Raw genomic sequence first — 11,983 nt, 5'->3', positions numbered from 1 at the left:
AAAACAAAGGAGGAAAGAAGAAGGGAAAAAATAGCGTTTGTTAATTATTTATTGTATTATCAGTGTCTTAATTGTGTTTATGATGTTTATAAATGGTCATAATTTATTCATAGATGGCTTTATTGCACACAAGCTGAGATGAGGACCATCAGATGTGTCTGAAAGCTCCTGGAGATTTGTTGCATGTGTCATCAGTCACTGTTATGGATGAATTTTGTTTTTTATATATATATATTATCAGCAAATGTATCTCTGATCACTGTTGAACCACCTGTATGCATCTTTTCAGCCATGTGAGACTGCTGACAAACTGTCTGTTTTGTCTGATTGTGTGGCCTCAGATAAGGCTGCAGTCCTTATCGCTGCCTCAGATAGCTGCTCGCTGGGTTTCCTTCAGTCACCTCTCAGAAACACACATTTGATGCAGTAGAGCAGAATAACGTGTTAGGACAGTGCAAACAGAAGCCTGTCAGGAAACCTGTGCACTGCAGACGGTTCGTTTTGTCTGATCTGCTGGACTCACACACCTTTACAGCAGGTACATTTATACCATCAGGTGTAGGCGTAGAACTGAGCAATAAATGTCGACCTTTGTCCTGACGCAGATTATGAGAAGGAGTTCATGAACCTCCCGACACGCCTCTCTGAGTCGAGTCTGTCCAGGCTGCAGGAGGAACTCACATCCACAACAACGCAGGAATACTCCTGCATTCAAAAGCTTACCACAAGCAACATGTAGTCAAAGTATCAGCAGTCAAAGTACTGTCCATGCAGTAAAGTGTCTCCTGTGACTGATCTCTGATTCTGTGTGACATTACTGTTCAACCTTGGGGTCGGGCCCCTCTAAAGGGTCGCCAGGTCAATCTGAGGGGCCGTCAGATGAAGAAGAAGAAACAAGAAACAAAGCTCTGATGCAGCAAACTGTTTTCATTTTTCTGACTTTTCTCTAATGTTTGATCATTTTTCAGTCATGTAAATGACACCAGCGTTACTTTTGGGAGGAGCTCACGCCGGTTTTAATCTTTCTGTTGTGTTTTCTGAGCTTATCATATGTTTTTAAGTAACCTGTGATAACAACTGGCTGATAAATGTGGAGTAAAACGTACAAGTTCTCTCTGAAATGCAGTGTTGGAAGTACTTTCTCTGCAGTACTGTACTGAAGCACATTTTTGAGGTACTTGTACTTCCACTCCACAACAGTCCACTACAATCATCTGTCAGCTGTCTGATTCATTATCAATAAGATGTATCATTATTGATCTCTGAGCTGTTTCGTCTCACTCTGGTTGACTGGATTCCAGTAAATAACCAATGAAATCACAGCAGCAACAACTCGCCTCGACTCGTCACGTCACGTCACGTCGTGTGTCTGAGCGGACATAAGAGAGAGGACTGAGGTGCTCTCTGCATTGTCGTTTTATTGGTTCACACACTGATTACATCTGATCACATTGTAATATTGATAAGACTTGGAATGCACACCAGAGGAATCATCATCATCATCATCATCAGTATAATAAATTTAAAAAAGCAGCGTTCTGTTAGTCTGTCGCCTTCACGTGAGCTGAGGAAAACACCGCCAGGCTCTCCTGTTGAGCCTGAACGCCACACCGAGGCCGCATGCTGATGGAATAAGGATTGTTTGCCAAAGGGGACAATTACTGTAAGTGAGCAGTGATCCTATTAGAGCACTGACACGATGAGGGCTTGGACAGGACGGGAGGGACGACTCATGTCCTGTCTGAGAGTCTCAGTGGGACAAATGGAGTGTGTGTCTGATAATAACGTCTGTCAGCGTGATTCACACACACACACGCACACACACACACACACACACACGCACACACAGTATTTCACGATCGCTTCGGTTCAGTTCTCACCAACGAGCTCAACGTCTTACCTTTAAACACAAAAACACTGAATCACATCAGAAGTGTCCTCACATTACTACAAAGGTCAACGACGCTCAATGTTAAGGATCACACAGTCACCATCAACTAGCTGCTTATTAGCATGAATATTAGCATCATGTTGGCTTTTTATTAGTCATTATAAAGCATTTATTAATGCCTTTTTCTGCATGGACATAGTGTACAATTAGTAGGGTTTTTCCCTCAATAACCTCCTGATTACTGCTCATTGGTAGTAAGAAAAGAAGCTGCTGCACATGAATGAAGCTCTTATTAACCACCAGAATAAGGCTTTAATAAGTTTTTTATAACGACTATAAAAGAGGCATTATGCTCCTAATATGCATGATAATGGTTCATGATGAACATGTGAAGCTTAATATACAGTATTAGTTTTATTTGCTCTCTTAATTGTCTGTTTCTTTTGTTGTGTTAAATGACTAAATGTACAGATCACTGAATCCATGCAACAAGTTTTTTTCCTGGTTAAGTTTAAATCTGCAGATTGTTTTCTTCATTAACTGATCGATTGTTTTGCCTTCATAGAAAACAGTAATAGTGTTGGTAATTGCTTGTCCTGCAGGCAAAAGCAGAAAGACTTTCAGGTTCAAATGAGAGAAAAAAGATAAACGCTTCAAACTGGAAACAGAGAGTTTTGACACTTTGGTTTGAAAAGTGACTTTAATGATTTAGACTAATTTTCTGGATCGCTGAATTTCAGCCTTAATATTTGAATTTTGTGAGTTTTGTGATAAAGATAAAGCATTTTGTGCTGCCACTCTTAATTCTCTGGTGTTAGAATTGAGCCGAAGCGATCGTAAAATCCCGTTTAACAGAGTCGTGAGTTACTTCTGACAGCCTCTCTCTTTTTGTTCCACTCTCACCAAATCAAAGCTGAACTCTGGTCACAGACTCAGATGTACAGTAACTCTCTGCTGCTGCGTGTTGGCGCCCTCTTCAGGACAGGTTGGTGTACTATCACAAAGCTGAAAACGAGGCTTTGGAGATACATGGTTTCCACAGGACGGAGGCATAAAATTTACAGGAAATATAACTGAACCATTAACTGAATTATTTTTTTTGTGTGAAGTAAAAAGCTGGATTTCAAAAAGCAGACATTAATCTCAATTAAGGCTCTGATGTAAAATCTTCAGTCTGGTCCAGTTTAACAAATGAAACGTGAATTATGTTCTTAGTTTTTGAGCCATTTTAGAACAGATCCGGATCCAGCAGCTTCTTTAAAAGACGCGTTCAGTCCTGATCCTCACCAGCATCCTCCTATACTACACTATCATAGTAACACAAAAATAGTTTATGCACTTACAAAGCCCAGAAAATAGAGGCAATAGATTATAGCTCAGCAACAGTTCAGTCCAAAAAGAGAAAAATCAACAAAATGCACGATAACACCCAATTTACCAATGTTATTAACTCGGAATATCATGCAATTAAATACCGTCTACAGCATAGTTGTAGTTAAGTCACCACGATGAAACGGGAAATTTACATAAACGTGATACTATCATCTCAACCATTGTCATAATTTCAGAAGTTAACTTGCAATGTTCAGTACACAGAGATTGGATTAAGAACGACAGTAATATCTTAGCATGCTGCATGGTTTCACTGTCTCACAGAGCGGCTCGGGGTGGGGTGGGGGGGTCCGGCTCAGGGTCAAATACACTCCAGAGGAAGAGGGAAAAGCTCCACTGAATAACAAAACGAAGGGGCTAATTAAACAGACCCGCTGTCTCTCTGTGAGACACGAGCCGTTTGTTCATTTCACACAGGCAGCCTTAGTCGTGCAGAAAAACAGCCACTGGTAATAAGAACACAGGTAAGAGTCATGCTCGCCATAAAAAAAGAAGAAGATACCAGAAAGAAAGGTTTAAAATGACTAAGAAATATACTGTACAGTCGAAAGAGCACAAGGACAGACTGCAGCCATGATAACATTAGAAGTAAGGAACAAGAATTTAGGTCTGAGGAGAATAAAAGGAGGAATCTTCGACAGGAGGACGCCACGCCGGAGGCTGTGCGGCGCAGAATACAGGACAGGTGTTGTCCAGGTGCGTTGGGCCGTCGCGGACCGCAGCCGCGTCCGGGCCGCGGGTGCGAGAGTTTCCTGTTTGGCTGATACGCCCTCTGCTGCGGCGTTGGTTTTGGCGATGGGAGCGTGGGTGTGACTGTCTGTGGTCGAGCTTGTGGAGAGGCAGAGAGAGAAGAGCGAGGTGGGTGTGCGGAGCGCAGGAGGACGAGCATCATCCAGACTCTTCAGACTCCGTTGCGACACCCTCCATCCACCTGCGCCTCTCTCTCCGTGCCCATACGCCCGCCTCGATCATCCACCGATTCCCTCTGCGCTGCTCATCTACCTGGAGAGAGAGGAGGCAAACGCTGAAACCCACCTGCAATATCTAAACCTCCACATCACAGGTGTGGGCAGCATACTGGGCCATGATTGGCTGCAGGCTGGCTGTGATGTCAGCTCTGTTTTTGGTCTCCACCAATCAAATATGTTGCTCTTTAGCAGCTTAAAGTTTTTCTTTGAGGTCGCTGCCTCGTGCATCTGAAAAGGATCTGAAGGTGAGACTGAAGCAAAGCTGCAGCTCGTACAACCAAAGCAGTGACCTGACAGAGGTTAAAACCAGGGGGGCTGCTGACTTGCATTGTGGGAAATGCAGTCCATAAGTTGAAAGTGTGCCTCTGCTGCTTCAGCTTTGAACTGAACTTGTTGAAATGTGAAATCACGTCTGTCAGCGTCTCAGTTTTTTTTAGCTAACTTATAGTTTTTTCCTTCTTTAATCTCATTTTTATGTCGTACACTTCGTACCTCATCCCTGCAGCAGGGCAGCGGGAGCTCCTGAGCAGTGGAAGTGGACGTTTTGCCACCGGCTTTCCCTGCGGTGCCATACTCTGGTCTCTTCTGATTGGCTGGAGCGGGGACGGCCCTGCCCGTCGACGAACTGCGTCAGGCGGATGTAGGCGATGCAGGCGGCGTCGTCCCCGATCATGTGCACGTGCGGGTTGAGGATGGTGGTGTGGATGGGTTTGCTGTTCTTGGAGAGGACTGATGGGAGAGAGGGTCCGACTTCAGATCCAAGCATTTCAATTTAGCAACGACTGATCAAAACAGCAGGAATAGATTCGATTGCAGTCTTACGATTGTCAAAGTAAAATCTGTGGAAGTCCATTCCCTCCACCAGGTTGCCCAGCCCCTCCGGCTCGAACGAGGTCAGACCGGGGTCGCAGATCTTCCTGCAGTAACGTGCAAGATGAGGTCAGAATACCGCCTTAAAGATCACGTTTGAAACGCATCATTTCCACCAGGAATTTGATTTTTGATAGAGCAAACTGACCTTTTCCTGACAAGCTTTTACTGAAGTAATAGTACTGTGAAAATACTCCACTACGTAAAGTGAAAGTCCTGCATTCAAAACCTGAGTATTATCAGTCAGATGCACTGACTTAAAGTACTCATGTTGCAGTAAAGCGTTCCTGTCAGAGTTTTTCTATCTGCTGCTTGTGGATTCATGTCTTTGCTGCATTTTACTGCTGTAGATGTTTCAGTACCTCAGATTTGTACTTCTATTCCAGCACTGAGTGTCTCATGATGAGGATTTTCATTGTTATCATGCATGATAACATGTGCTTCACCAGAGGGGATGCACTTTAATCTCCCCTCCCTCAATCTGCTGAGCTTTATTCTTAATTGTTGGGTGGGAGGAGAGAGGAGGTGAAGGGGATAAAACAATGACTGTAATTACACTTTAATCTCTTAATACAGAGACAAAACACATTTCTATGTCCATCTGCGAGTCTCTGGAGAGCTTCAGGGCTCATTTTACACAGTAAAACCACACTTTTCCAGCATCTGATGGGGCTTTTTGGAGCTTTTCATGGAACAAGAACCAATGAGAGGTGGACTCACGCGTAGGCCTCAAAGTCTCCATTGTTGACAGCTTCAATGAGCTGCTCTGTGATCTTTATGATCTCCTGTTTGCGAGCTGCAGAGAAGAAACAAACGCAGAGTGAGGACAGTGTGACTGTATGTGACATATTCAGCCTCAACATGAAGCCTCAGCTCTTCTCAGCTCCTGACAGCGACCAAACACTCCTTCACAAACACGCCGAGGACGACCGCAGCTCGGTCCACACTCACCTGAGAGCTTGTTACTCATTGTAGGTGTCAGCAGTCATATCTCTTTCATCAGTGACTGAAATCTCCTCCATGCCACCGACACATAACAACTACTCCCATGCAAAAAGTTGCGTTGCTTCCTTCTCTCCCCCTCTCCACGAGATATCCGAAGTTTTTTCAAAAATAAAATGTCCCTTGCTGCCCCATGTAGCCGCGGTGTGGCTCTCTACCCCTGTTCATCATCGTCATATCTCTTGTTAGCATGCGAGGCTGCTTCGGCTCATCACGCTATTCTTGTCCCAGCCCTTTAGATGAGATTTACTGTGTCCTTCTCCCCTCGCTTCCTCCCAACTCTGAGAGGAAGGCTTAGCTCGCTCTGATTCTCTCTCTCTCTCTCTCTCTCTCTCTCTCTCTCTCTGTCTGCAGTGCTCGGGGAAGTATTCAGATCCTTTACTTCAGTAAAAGTACTAATATCACAGTGTAAAAATACTGTGACACAAGTAAATGTTATTCTGCAAAAGTATGTAAGTATAATCAGGAAATGTACTTGAAGTACTCAGTGCAGTAAAGTGTCCCCTGGGACTGTTGTCCTCTTCTCTCTGACCTCATTAGATTATCATGACTCCTGCTTTCATGTCAAAGAAAAACATCTGAGAATCTGAGATTTCACAGCAAAAAGTCAACGATTATTACAATATTTAGAAATAAAATGTGATCAATTTACTAATCAGCTAATTGTTTCAACTGGTATTGTGTTGACTGTTGGCTTGTTTCATTTATAACTGTCATATTTCATGTATGTTCTGTATGTAAAAGTATTAATTTGTAAAGTAACTAAAGTTATTAAATGTAGTGGAGTAAAAAGTACAATATTTCTCTCTGAAATGAAGCGCAGTAGACGTAGAAAGCAGCAAAAACTGGAAGAACCCAAGTAAAGTACAATTACATAAAACTGTTCTCAACTGAGTAAACGTACCACTGTCCCTCTCCTCCGTCTCCCCCCTCAGTGCAACAGAATCAGCTGAACAGTGTGTGAGGTTTGGTGCCATCTAGTGGTGAGTTTGCAGATTACAACCAACTGAACACCGCTCGCCTCTTCCTGCCTTTCCAGGTGTGTGGGAGAAGCTACGGTGGCTCCAGAGAAAGTTAAAGCATGACAGGTGTTCTCATGTTTGTTAGCTGGGGGTCAGGACCCCTCAAGAGTCCAGGAGGACCTCAAAAATTAACGGAGTGACTGACACCACTCATGTCTGTACGCTAAACATGAAGCTGCAGCCAGCAGCTGTTAGCTTAGCTTAGCATAAAGACTGGGGGAAACAGCTAGCCTGGCTCTGTCAAAAGGTAATAAAATTCAAAAATACCACAATCAACATGTTTGTTTAATCAGTTTGAGTAAAATCTGACTTTAAGTTGCTCTGAGTTCACCTTTGTTGTTGCTGTTCATCAATTTTTGACCTCAGTTGCCGTCAGTGTCACCAGAAACCTCACAGATGGTTTGTTGTTCTGTAACGAGCTCTCATCTTTGACAACGTCACATCTCTGATTAAAGGCATTTTCTAACATTTCTTTACAGACGAACCTAAATTCTGCACGTTTATACAATCTGCCGCGAATCTTAACGGCATCTATTCACTTCAAAACCAAAACACCGAACAGGAAGTCGGATAAAAACATGTGTGTGTGTGTGTGTGTGTGTGTGTGTGTGTGTGTGTGTGTGTGCGTGCATGTGTGTGTGTGAGACTCACCTTTCACATCTTCATCCTCAATAGTGGTGTTGCTGCTGTCTGATGACTCCTGCAAAGGCACAGACACAAATATTAATTATCATTATCACTGAAATAAAATTAAGTGTGTACACCCACAAGCGCTGACACACACACACACACACACACACACACACACACACACACACACACACACACACACACACGAGACACTGAAGTTTCTGCCACGGACGCTACAACACGACGCTATCTGAACACGTTTTAGGCAGAAATACAGAACAAAGATGGCTGACTCAGCGGCTCATCCGCGGCCTGAGCTGCCTGTGCGCTGACGGACACAGGCGGCGGCACATGATCACATGACATCCAGCCACACGGCGGGGTGAGGGTTAATCTCAGAACCACTAAGCTCATTCGTCTGAACACAGAGGGGCAGAGTAAGACAACCAATCACCTCACAGCTTCTCACTCGGCCTCATGCAGAAACACACAACGGAGATACGCGGAGGTTTTCGACGAAATACACAAATCCTGCAAAAAACAGGGTTTTACCAAAGACTCACGCGGGTGGAGAGACAGAGTGAGGACAAGGATGAGAGATGAAGGGATAAAGAGATGGAGGGAGGGGAGGAGGATGTACCTTGGTCCCATCTACTGGATTATGGATGACAGTAGTCTGAGGCTCCTGGAGAAAGAATGGAGAGAAAGGATGAAAGACAAGGAGGGAAACGATGGCAAAGTGAGAGCCTGAGGTCAGCAGAGAGGACGACGAGACTCCGAGAGAGGAAGGGACATGAGTGAGACATCGTCATTTCGAGGAGAGACAACGCTCTGATGGAGGATGTTCCCAAATGAGACCATCAATACTAATGATTGATCTGAGCCAGTTCATAAAAGTCGATCATACAGATATAAAACTGTGCATTTTCACGACACGGCAGTTTACTACATGTATATGAAAAGTACTTTATGCTTTAGAGGATAAGTGTGGTGATTTTCTATATTTCTCTTATTAACAAACGGCACGAAAAAACCAAAACCAACACCGACTGTCTGCGAACACATGTTCTGTTCGTGTATCAAAGTCTGATTAACCAATACGTTCTCACTGCCAACCCGTCAAATACGGCGGCTTCAAGCTACGTCGCTCTACGCACCCCCCGCTGAAAACAGTCCCACATGCTCTGCGTCCTCCTGTTTGTTTTTAGGGGATCACTGAACCTTTTTAGCATCAAAGCACGAATCTGTGAGCTGCTTTTAAAGATTTAGGTCTTCAGCAGGAGCCTGTGGGCTCGAAGCTGAGCGCCACAGACGTGAAGTCAGAGAGTTTTGAGAGACATGTTGTTGGTTTTGGTCTTTTTAGATGATTTGCTGACAATAAGAAAAATACAGAGGAAACAAACAAGGTTTATCATTTAAATACAATAAAGGAATCATATCGTTTCACTGTTACGTGTGAAAGAATATCTTCTTATTATGTTAATGTGAAACTTGTGAGTTCACACAGCACAGAAAGCCTACGAACTGCACCGTGTGCAACATTTATGTGTTTTCTAATGATTTTCTTTTCTGTGCTTTCGCTGTTTATTTTAACTCTTAAAGGAAAAGTTTGAAATTTGGGGAAAAAATCTTACTTGCTGTCTTGCAAGTGTTGCATGTTTAACTGTTAAGTATGAAGCTAGAGCCAGGAGATGATTAGCTTACTTAATTTCCCCGCTGTGGGATCAATTAATCTTATCTTATCTTATCTTATCTTATCTTATCTTAGCATAAAGAGTAAGAGCATGAGGAAACAGTTAGCCCAGCTGTGTCCACATGTAACGCCTCTAAAGCGACTTTAAAGCGTAAAAACATCATATTCATCACAGATGCTCAGAAGCTTGGACAGAGCCAGGCTAGCTGCTCCCAGTCTTTATGCTAAGCTAATCAAATAGCCTCCTGGCTCTGCCTCCAAACTTAACGTACGGACATGAGACTGTTATCGACCTTTTCACTTAATCAATTTTATTCTTGGCAAGAATGGGAACAAGTGCATTTCCCCAAATTATCAAAGTCTTCCTTGAATTTCTTGACAAAGTCAGAGCAACAAATCACTGAGACCCACCGGCCAGAGCCACACACACACACACACACACACACACACTCTGCATTTTAAAGTGTAACGGACAGACGGACGGACGGACGGACACAGAGCTGTATACCAGTGCAGCAGAGGGGACGTTGCCTTTGGGACTGGTGACTATGCTGTTTCTCGTGCTGTTTGTCTGCGGCTGTGCAGGAAACACAAAGCGCTATGTTAGTGCTCAGCAGCGCCGGCGAGCGGCGCCACCTGCTGGCTGTGAAACGGGTGGTTACTGTGTAAAAAACAGTGTAAACAGGTATAAATAGAGGCTCCACAGACAGAAACAGTGGGTAGAAGGAACAGTCGTCCAGAGAGCAGCCAGTCAAGAAGCAGACAGAAGCAGAAAGGTTTCCCCACATTCACCACTGCAGCATTAATTACATAGAAAGGTTTTACACAGTTCATCATGTCGGGTAGTTTCAATCCAAATCAACGCCAGCTCGGGTTTTGCAGTCTGGCCTCTTTAATTTTCACTCACTGGCTGTGGACGCTATCAGGCAGATGGCAAATTAAACCAATGACAGCTGTGCACCTCTGCAACATCTGCCGCACATAAAGAAAGACGCATCAGCATCCACTTTGCCAAACTGCATGTGCTGTTCAGCGGACATTAGCGTCTCTTAATGTGCCCCTCCCGAGTAAACAACACTCAACGGCATCATTTCAGCGGGGGAAGATGAGGTCAAAGAGACGGAGATGCAGCACTTATGAAAGGACACACACTCTCACACACAAGCAGCCAGCAACATGCTAAATATTCTGCTTTTATAGGACTCATAACCAACAACTCCTCTTCCTCTATGACCGCATGCACAGGCACATGAATGCAGACGCTTCATGCTCGAAACCAGCTCATTTTCTGCTGTTCTCCTCTGCACGGATGCATTAACTGACAATCGTGTTTAAGCCACAGAAACAAAATGATGGAAGAGGGTGCGAGAGAGAAACGGCTTCAGAGACGATGGAACAATATTTGCAAATATGTAGATTCTCCTTTAACCGCCCATTTGCAGCATTTTTAGTATTTTTGAATGTTTTAATCACCTCTTGGAAAGAGAGAGAAGTCACTGGGGTTCAAAGAAACAGACAAAACACCTCCAGAGTGAGTCCGTGCCTGCTGTCAACAGGGATGACGAATGTGTTCACACTCAGGTATGAAAACTGTTTAACTATTTAAAGGCAGCAGACGAGCAGGAGGGAGCTACAGTAAGAGGAAAGCTGGACGCAAGGCACTTCAGAGACAAATATCTGTCCTCAAACATTTGGCTTCATTACGGAAAACAGATATTTGACTTTTGAGAGCGGTGTGCCTGAAGGAGGCCCTGTTGCGAGCGACTTGTTTTGGCCTGGATCTAAGACTGATTTTCATTAATCTGGTGATTTCAGGTAATCGGCTGATTAGTCTGTAAGACGTCAGATGACGCTGAAGTCACTGCTGGAGTCTTTAAAGTGCTTGTTTTTTTCAGACAAACAATCTAAAACCCGAAGATACTGAAAGAGAAAAGTAGCTAATGCTGTTTTTGTATTTCTGTTGATTAATGTTTTATAATATTGACCACTTGGGGGCAGCAGAACAAGCTGTGCCTAACAAGCTTGTTCGAGCTAACACAATGCAAACAAATGCTAAGTATGCAAATGTAAGTACGGTAATCATCCTCTTTGTTGTTGACATAAATATAATAATTATTATAATATTAAAAATTTCAAAACCGTCTGTGCTCCTTCGTCTACTGTAAGCACCCACGTTCACTGAATCTTTCCCCACAGCGCTGACGGGAAAATGGAGACTTTCCTGAGTTAAACATGGAGCTGACGACAGTTTCCGTAGCCACCGCGGTGACCCTATCGCCGGCATTACACCGGAATTAGTCGCCCATTAGTGTCACTCAAAATCAAAGGGCAAGAATCAGACAGCCGTTCTAAAGCGTGGGATCTCCCCTTTGAAGGTATTTGCTGTGATGTTTATCCTGCCGGCAATCCAGCTGGAGGGATAAACAACCATTCAGCGGCGAAGTCAAATTTAAAATCCATCATCTGTGCAGTCTTCTTCTGTGGTGCCCTTATTTTCCGACGAGTCGAGTGACGC

The 11,983-nt window shown here is 43.9% G+C and overlaps 1 protein-coding gene across 2 annotated transcripts in view; it reads right to left on the bottom strand.

Annotated features, from left to right (window-relative positions):
* Nucleotides 1-1,401: 1,401 nt before the first annotated feature.
* LOC139348846 (calcium/calmodulin-dependent protein kinase type II subunit beta) overlaps nucleotides 1,402-11,983 on the bottom strand; it is a 39,850-nt gene continuing 29,268 nt past the window's right edge. The window contains exons 15-21 of one of the 2 annotated variants that reach the window (XM_070989214.1): nucleotides 9,977-10,045; nucleotides 8,416-8,460; nucleotides 7,797-7,845; nucleotides 5,842-5,917; nucleotides 5,074-5,168; nucleotides 4,744-4,980; nucleotides 1,402-4,285 (exon numbers count right to left, since the gene is read on the bottom strand). In XM_070989214.1, the coding sequence (XP_070845315.1) occupies nucleotides 4,745-4,980; nucleotides 5,074-5,168; nucleotides 5,842-5,917; nucleotides 7,797-7,845; nucleotides 8,416-8,460; nucleotides 9,977-10,045 (570 nt within the window). In that variant the 3' untranslated portion in view covers nucleotides 1,402-4,285; nucleotide 4,744. The remainder of the gene's footprint in view (nucleotides 4,286-4,743; nucleotides 4,981-5,073; nucleotides 5,169-5,841; nucleotides 5,918-7,796; nucleotides 7,846-8,415; nucleotides 8,461-9,976; nucleotides 10,046-11,983) is intronic. The other variant, XM_070989213.1, reaches the window with a different exon arrangement.

Source organism: Chaetodon trifascialis, chromosome 20 (assembly GCF_039877785.1).
Source record: "Chaetodon trifascialis isolate fChaTrf1 chromosome 20, fChaTrf1.hap1, whole genome shotgun sequence".
NCBI classification, from domain to species: domain Eukaryota; kingdom Metazoa; phylum Chordata; class Actinopteri; order Chaetodontiformes; family Chaetodontidae; genus Chaetodon; species Chaetodon trifascialis.
The sequence above is the reverse complement of the archived record's forward strand: the minus strand, read 5'-3'. Positions and strand labels throughout refer to the sequence as shown.